This window comes from Morus notabilis, unplaced genomic scaffold, assembly GCF_000414095.1.
Source record: "Morus notabilis unplaced genomic scaffold, ASM41409v2 Scaffold70, whole genome shotgun sequence".
In the NCBI taxonomy this organism is placed as follows: Eukaryota; Viridiplantae; Streptophyta; class Magnoliopsida; order Rosales; family Moraceae; genus Morus; species Morus notabilis.
The window spans coordinates 317,101-325,880 of record NW_010365594.1 but is presented as its reverse complement, the minus strand read 5'-3'; the positions used below and the strand labels follow the sequence as shown (position 1 = coordinate 325,880).

At 34.5% G+C, this 8,780-nt stretch overlaps 1 protein-coding gene across 1 annotated transcript; it reads right to left on the bottom strand.

Moving 5' to 3' along the window:
* Positions 1-2,958: 2,958 nt before the first annotated feature.
* Positions 2,959-7,781, bottom strand: LOC21398356 (heparanase-like protein 1). The gene is made up of 10 exons (XM_024172396.1): positions 7,537-7,781; positions 6,092-6,353; positions 5,955-5,991; positions 5,583-5,766; positions 5,326-5,474; positions 5,009-5,242; positions 4,204-4,393; positions 3,963-4,088; positions 3,762-3,861; positions 2,959-3,542 (listed from the first exon to the last, which is right to left on the bottom strand). Exons 2-10 carry the CDS (start codon positions 6,305-6,307, stop codon positions 3,153-3,155), a joined length of 1,626 nt encoding a protein of 541 aa, XP_024028164.1. The 5' UTR covers positions 6,308-6,353; positions 7,537-7,781; the 3' UTR covers positions 2,959-3,152.
* Positions 7,782-8,780: the final 999 nt, after the last annotated feature.

The window sequence follows — 8,780 nt, the reverse complement described above, 5'->3', positions numbered from 1 at the left end:
GGGGACTAATGGACCTATAATCTCGAGCTCCAATAAAATTAATAATCAATTAAACACTTTAATTAATTAATTAATTCTATTAATTCTAATAGTTACTCCACTATAAACTTGGAATTGCACTCTCGAAATTATAGACATAAATTACTTCTAAACTGTGAAGTGTCTATTTGATATAGTCATTGCATATAGATCGATCCTCCATAAATAATTCATAATTAGAGCAAGGTAAAATCCGTTAACCTCTCTAATTACTTCTTTATCATTGAATCGGAGCTCCTACTGGTCCAAGTACCGAATCAACCCTCAAGAGAATTATTTATCTACTTCTTTCTTCAGAAGGAATGGATTCCATCTCGTGTAATAACATTCCCGGCTACCTACTTCATCATGTCTCCAAAATACAAGGAATAGGATTCAGGATCTCAGAATCCGTACTGAGTAAATCAAAAGACACAAATCCATAAATAGGAGTTTGTTAAGAACTCAGGATTAAGATCATTCTATATATGACCATCGGTAGACTCAATTAGAATTTCTATACTTAACGGAAATTATTAGAAATTCATATTGTGTCTGTGTCCTTGTTCCACATAATCTCATTATGCGAAATACACTCATTCAATATCTCGTCATATCAACAGTGCGGATAACACCGTTCCATTCTAAATGGGAATGACATGTATTAATAATGTTTTAATTAAAGATTCCAAACTTTAATTAAATTCATTATGAACATTGCTTTTTGATTATTATCCTTAAACATTATCCTCTCGTATATAACACTTATATACAATGTTTAAGGTTACATAAATAATCATGGAATTTTTATTGATATTCATAAAATATTCATAAATATATGCACATAAAATAATGAATAAACTCTTTTATTAAATAAATAATAAATATCTTATTACATCTCATGCTTCTAGGACACCATTCCCAACAGTCAACGCATAACTTTGTGAGAGAATTAGGACAAAGCGCATAGAAGATGGATTTGGTGCTTAGTCTTCTGGACCCAACCTCTGAGTAGGAGCCACCTCAGCATCCTTGGTTGCCCTAAAGAGGAATACACTTTAATTCTCAGCAAGAGGAGAGCGCCACAGAAAGCAAACAATAGGCAGAGGAGAAAATAGAACAGAGGTACGCAGAGAGCTAAGGCAGCAGAGAGCAAAAAGAAAACCAGAGAAAAAAAAAGAAAGAGAATACGAGTACGGCATGAGACGAATTTGGAGCTAGAAATCTCAAGGAGTGAAGCTACAAAAGGAGACTACCAAGCTTCATCTTGTCTTTACTGCTATTCTCCTCAGTTTTGGTTTATCTTTCCTCTTCCTCTGCACTTAAACCATGGCTGTCTATTTTGTTGAAATTAACAAAATAATTATGAGCTAAATTAATTTGGCTGGGATGATAAAGTACCCGGATTTGTAATTTGACGTTGTGTATGCTCACTTTTGCTATATTGATATTGATTAGTTTGTTTAATATAATCTCTCTTGTTCATTTTTTGTTTATTGACCGGCCATCATAAGCAAAATATAGTGATTTCAATTTGTTGAAAAGTTGATTGGGATTAGACCAATATTGAACAGTGTGTTGTTTAGCTAACTTTCACAAAGAAATCTAGTTGATTTGCGAGTAGTATAGGAATATACACTTGTCTCACATAGCACAATTGAAACTCATGCTTAACATAACCTCTCTGTTTAGATTTCTCATAGGAATATGTTGAAATTTGAGTAAAGAGGCGAAATCATAAGAAGATTGGGAGATTCTTGTTTAAAATTTGTGTTTCAAGTTAACTAACAACATTGTTGTAGCAAAAGTCATAGCATAAATAGCCCAGGTTGCAGTGAAGGAGAAATTGAGTCTCAATCCTTCACATAGATTGATTTTTACCTTTGATAACAAAGTGTGCATTTATTTACTTTTGTTTACTGCAATTCTTTTACTCTTTGTAGTTGAATCAAACCATTAAATTTGTTTACATTACATCTCTTGGATCTTATTAGGAAAAATATTGGTAACTTTTTTCGTGAAAATGATACTCTACTCATTCGCTTTATTACTTGTTCGGCATGTGCACTTAGCGTATTAAATTTACACCAACATGTTACAATTGTCATCGCTCGTCCAAAATCTCATAAAAATATATCAATGGACGGAAATGCCTCAAAATTTTGTATAAAAAGCAGCCAAATTTTTCTGGACCCTAAAATTTTTAATTTTGACATTTTTTTTACCCTAACTAGTGTTCACGAATTGACGTTCAGACTACATTGCTAAAGGGGTTGTTTGATTTAAGATTTAAAATGTCAAAACTAAAAGTTTAAAGAGTCTAATTTTCAAATGATATAAAATTTATTATTAACATTTTAATATTAAATTATTATTAACATTATTATTATTATTTCTTGACATGATAAATTAATAACATTCTTTATGAAATTACAAAGTTGAAATAAAAGATGAGTACTTCCTATAGCAAGGTTTACAAATCCCACGGCTCTATATGATCCATGTAATAAAGAAAGAGAGAGCAAGAAAGAGAGTCGGAAAGATGAGAGAGAGAGAGAGAGATTTTCAGTGAAAAAAAAATGTAAGAACCGACCCTTTTTTCAAATATTTTATAGAAGAACGCTTCTGGTCGCTAAAAGCCCTTTCAGCACTCGTCTAATCTAACATCCCGTTTAATTCGCTTATTCAAATTTTTAATTTGAATTGAGATATAACATTATGTGAGAACTTTTTACTGTAACAAAAAAGTTAAATGTGACTGTTTCTGAGAGCTTTTTATTGTAGCAAAACTCAACTTCTAAACTCAAATCGACGAAATGAACGGACCTTACATTTCCAAAAGTTATTTTATTTTGGGCAAAAAAGCCAAAAGCTGGCCTCTAAAACTCAGCCAATAGCCTTACATAAACAATTGCAACATATATTGAACAATTAGTGGTTTATTATTCAAGTGTTTAAAAAAAAAAAAAACCAAAACAAATAGCAATCTGTCTTATTTTCTCATATACAATTAATGCAGAGTACTACTTATTGCGTTTTGCACAGAGAACTTACAATTGCCACAATAAGCTTAGAATTATGCAATATAAGAATAGTGTATATTGGAAAAGGGCTAGAGGGACACTAGGAGAGAATCACCAACAAGCCGGGGCATCAAAGTTAGGCAACGCAATAAATTTGATGGACCTCAGAGTGATAGAGATGGGAGAATTTACGTCGGTAAAAGCGGGTTCCAACTTCGGGATGTTTCCATCCTTTGTGAGCTCCAATGGAGTACCATTTAGAAGCATTGTTTTACTTCTCAAGCGTCCGTTTGCTGGAGTCAAATGGTATTCTTCTCTGTGCAATGGTCTATCCGACGTTTTTTGCCCGACCCATGAAACGGCTCGCTTAACACCGCGGACAATGGAACTTTGCCTGTGGTTGGTAGTCCTTATTGCATGCAAGCGGCCCAAACCATTCTCGACATTGAGAATGAATTCAGTCTGATTGCTCAAGTTGATGAGAAGTAGTGTTATACCCGGCTGTAATAATAAGACAATGAAAGCCGTCAGTAACTCTTAAAAGAGAGAAAATAGCACATGTTTGTGCTAAACCCTTCGTAGAATGAGAGAAATTTCATGAAGAGGCAACGCGGAGAAACTTTTGACAAATTGGAATTTGAGTTGATCTGTTTTGTTGAGAGACTTCCTTTTGTATCCATGTATTTAAAAAAAATAAAATTATAATGAAATAAGCCTTACTCTGCCTCTGGAACAATGGGCATAAATACGTAGAAATGGCGAAGCGTTTCTCTCAACAGCAAGAACACCTCCTCCCATAAGTCGATTCCACAGAAGTGCACTTTTAAAAAACAAACACCAAACACAACCATATATAGTATATCATATAACATTAGCAAGTAAAATAAGGAGAACTTGACAATTCTGGAATCAGGCTCTAACCTGTAGTAATCCGGGTTCGGAACAAATGTGTCTCTGTCAAGGAGACCATAGTTCCCACCAATTAACGACTGTCTGCAATACACTTTCGTGTTATACTTGGCCGCCATTCCAAGCTGATCTAAGTACCTTATGTTCATGAACGAATAAAAAGGCAACGGTAATGGTCAGTTGCATACTGAAAAATGAACTTCCACATTATGAAAATACAAAATGATGGGAGCAATGGAGCAACCGAGATTACCAGAAGCTGTCGACAAATGTGTCGGACACATTACGACCACCACTGTTGAAGGCCCCTCCAGACTCTCCAACCCAGGATTTAGCCCAAGGACCGTGTTGTTTCCTGGTTTGCTCAAGATCAATTAACGTTGCTGCAGTCTTGTTCAAGGAATGGGGACTAAGTATTTTACGCACAAGGTTAGGATCATCACCTGGAAACAGAAATGGTGTCATAAAATCAGAAGACAAAAAAGAAAAAGAAGGAAAAAAAAAAAAAGATAGAAAGGATGGTGATGCGTGTCCGTAGCTCGCTAGAGATTTAGCTGTTATCCATGTAAATGCATTATGCAATCAACAATCTAGTCCTAAAATCAATTACCGGGGGGGGGGGGGGGGGGGCATGTTCACGCCCTTGTTATATACATTAAACAGAAAAAATTGATGGGATTGGCTCATGAGATCGATATTTCATAGATGTTTTGTGCAGAGATTAAATGCTGCTCTTCTTTAGTTTTTTTTTAATTAATTAAAACCAGAGAATTATTGCTACTCAACAGGATATGGTCCATCCTTTTTTCTGTCATAAAGTGGAAAACTAAACCAAGAACTCTCTCTTTAGATTGATTGTCAAAAGGATACCCAACTGGGTAAATCTATTCTCTGGAGAAAAACTTGTGTTGTCTAATTTTCACCAATTATTGCGGTTATGTGGAACTCAGTCCAACCAAAGGAAATAAATATATAAAAAAAAAAACCTATACTTAATGGAATAATAATTATAAATTAAGAACTTATGCGCCGTAAGATTTGGTACTAAAGTAACTTGCCTGAACCCAGATCGTACAGGTGATGAGTAATGATATTGACTACACCAGAACCTGTAACCTGAAGAAGTTTACTGAACCACTTCTTCTCATAGAATCCTCCTGGTGCAACAAGTGTAGGTTTTTCGACGGACTTTTCATATAACTCGTCAATGATTTTTCTAAGCTTGATCAAGTCTTTTCCATACTGTTCAGCACTAACCTTTGCTTCAACACCACTTCCACACAGCTCATTACCTACAATGGCACGAATAGAGGTAAAGCAAAAAAGCAACGGAATCAGAAAACAAGTTAATATTTTTTTTTTCACTGTTCCATACCAAACTCCCATGAATCTATCTTGTGTCCCTTTGAAACCGTATACTTTACAAACTCATAAGCATTGCTAGAGTCCCAATCTCCTCCCCAAGCAGTCTTATCGATAACATGCCTCCCGTAGAGCGCATTCAAGCCAAACGTCACAATGGCCCTGAAAACATATGAGAAGAATAATCATATAGAAGAAAAATCATGAATGGCTCTTTGCAAGGGAAAAGAAAAACGCAGGCGAACAACTGTTCACGAGACAATATCTTACCCTGTCTTATTGAAGAAAAGGTTTAGCTCATCCCACCTACTCATACGTAAGCATCCTCTTGAAAATCCAAATAACCCGCCTTTCTCCTTTCGAAATGGGTGGCAACGAAGTTTTAAACCTTCTAAATCATACAACACTCGGTCTTGCAAAGAACCTCCGACTCTAATCCTCAAAGGCTTGAAAGCTGTCAAGTAACCAGTCTCATAAAACATAGCTGAGATAAAATACTACGAGTACGACTATACCGCAACCGCCCAATACTTAAGTCATTTACTTTAATTAGCCAAAATATACTTTTTAAGTTTAATTCAGAAAGACATTCGTTGTTTCCCAAACAATGCACATGTAAACTACAATGCAAAACTGACAAACCTTGGATCGCCTTGGTGAGTAAAGGATGGGACAAGTTCTGGGGCAAAAAGGAGCAACAAGAATGGTAAATAACCTGAAATGCTTGAAAAGAGAGAAAAATAAAAAAGCTAGTGGAAGCAAGATTTTTGAGTTCCTACCAAATTGATTGCAGATGTATACCCCCATGGACATTGGTTGTAGTTACATTTATCATGGGGCCACCAATCCATGGTGGCACAAATGAAATTCTCATCCACTTCTGCAGCACGTTCAGTCCCATCAACTACAATATTAGCATCTGCTGTGTCTTGTAGTTGAGCAAAAATAGCAGGCAGAGAAGTCAGAAAGAGGAATAAGAAGAGGCGGAAATCCATCGGTTGATCTACGAAAGCTGTCCGAGCACCAACTCAACTAATTTGGCTGCATCATCAGAAAGGCAAAATTTAGAATAAGAAATTAATCTTCTCCTTCCACTTTCACATGTTTATAACTGGATTAAGCTTGTCTAAGACAAGCACACACCACACAAAGAAAATATATCATTTTCGTGCAAAAGAAAAGGAAATGAGACAAGAGGAGATTTAGAAAGAAATTGGAATAGAGGGATGAGGAAGGAGAGATGAAAGAGGGAGAATATTTTTGAAATTCTAGTCCATAATCATAACTGGGTATGAGTTGTCTATAACATTGTAGCCAATTGATGGGCTAATTATATACCCAAAAAGGGAAATTAAATATATCCAATTAAATGCAAGAAATCAGACAACTTTCCAAATCAAAATCAATCCTAATCAGTCTACTACACACACACACACACACACATATATATATTGCTGAGAAATACTCTGTTACACTCTAATCAGTCTATTCTATTCTATTTTAGTTTCTATATTTATCTTCGTCATAGCTCATCATTCCCCACCATTATTCTCCATAGTTTTAGCTTTATCATGCCGTTAACATGAAAATCTCAAAGACCAGTTAAGGCAAACAAATAAAGCAAAATTTTTTGAAAGATAATTCTATGGTAAGCTATGAAAATACAAAACCCCCCCGCCCCAGTACGATACAGCTCTAAATCATATCTTCATCATTTTTTTTCCTTTCTTAAATTAAGATCTCAAATTCAAAAGCAATATCAAATGACTAATGTGTATACACACCAAGGAGGACACAATAAGAGAATTCAACAAAAAGACGAACAATAGAAATGATAAAAAAAAATCCAGTGTCATGTCAAAAAGACCAGACTACATACGTAAAAGTTTGAGAAAAACAGCGCAAACCCAGATCAAAACTAACGTCAAATACTAGAAATTCAACATTAAATACGACAATGGAGTTTAAACTCTCAACCAACTTCCTTCAGAGAAGGGGAAAATTTAAATATACACGAGTCAGTTCTAAAAAAGCTCTCCCTCTCCTTCCACAAAATCTTAACTTCCCAATTCAAATAATTTGTTAAAAGAATTGACCAAAAAATAAAAACATTAATACAGTGTTGTGTCAAAAATACCGGTGTACATGTGACAAAAAAGAATAGAACTTCAATCAAACGAGTAATACTTTGAGAAAAACAAAGCAAACCCAGATCAAAATTAACCTCAAATAGTTGAAATTCAACATTAAATCCGAAAATGGAGTTTGAGCTCTCGACCAACTTCCTTCAGAGAAAGGGCAACTTAAATATACACGATTCCATTCTTAAAACACCCTCTCTCTCTCTCTCTCTCTCTAGATTCTCAAGATTCTCACTCTCACTCGTATGTTTGGAATATCTTGTACGTTCGTTTTATATTAACACTGTTCCCGATGAAATGGGTCGATGTTGGATTTCCCGGATCTGTGCATAAATCCAGCTAAAATTCATCTGGTGGGGTTTTACTTAAGTTTGAGACCTTGTCGACTTGTCAGAGATTAATGTGGATAACAGTTGTAAGTTATCTTTTTAGCAAAAGATACTCTTTTTTTTTTTTAAGAAAAGAAAATTACAATGTTGGGTAAGAAAAGACGGGAAGTATTTAGGAGGCAGTTTTCTTAAAAAAAAAAAAAAAAAAAAAAAAATAGGAGGCAGTTTGTAAGAGACGGCAAAAATTCAATATAATTTTTAATATTGTCCTTTTTAATAAAAAAAAATTATGTGGTTGGGTAAGAAAAGATAGGAACGTTTTGAGGAGGCAGTTATAACCATTACATTAGATCCAATTCAAATTATATCACATTAAATAAATAAAATATCGGATAAAAAATTTTAAAAAATCGTTTTTTTCCCTACCCTGCTGTAAAATTGTAGATCAGGTGACACGTGTTGGATTTTACATGCTAGTATTTCGATATTCTGTTGTGGCCTGTGGGCTTAGGTTTTGGTTTTGGTTTTGTATTTTATTTTATGAATAATTTTGCGTTGTTGGGGGTCTTTGTTCTGCTCTTTTTGACTCGGTTTCAAAGGGTTGAAGCATATACGATAAAGAATTTAGAAAAATAGTTGTTTAATAAGTTTAGTATTTTGCATGTTATAGTTACAACGATGCTTAAGAGAATGGAATCATGGGTTCATTAAACTAATAGTGGGATTAGAGAGAATAAGTATAATATTTGAAGCCTTGTGTTACAAGCAAGATCTTTGCCACAAAAACAAATACCTTAAATAGATGTTTTAAAAAAAATCCAATTTGTGTACTTGAAAATTCAATACGATAGCCTTAGAGCAAAATTTAAAAGTATTGTACAATTGTTTTGCCACTTTCTCTTGTCCTTAACAATTATTATACTTGGAACCTACTATTTTAGTTTAAAAGGAATTTTCAAAGGACACAATGTTTTATGCGTTACTTTGCTTGTGGCACA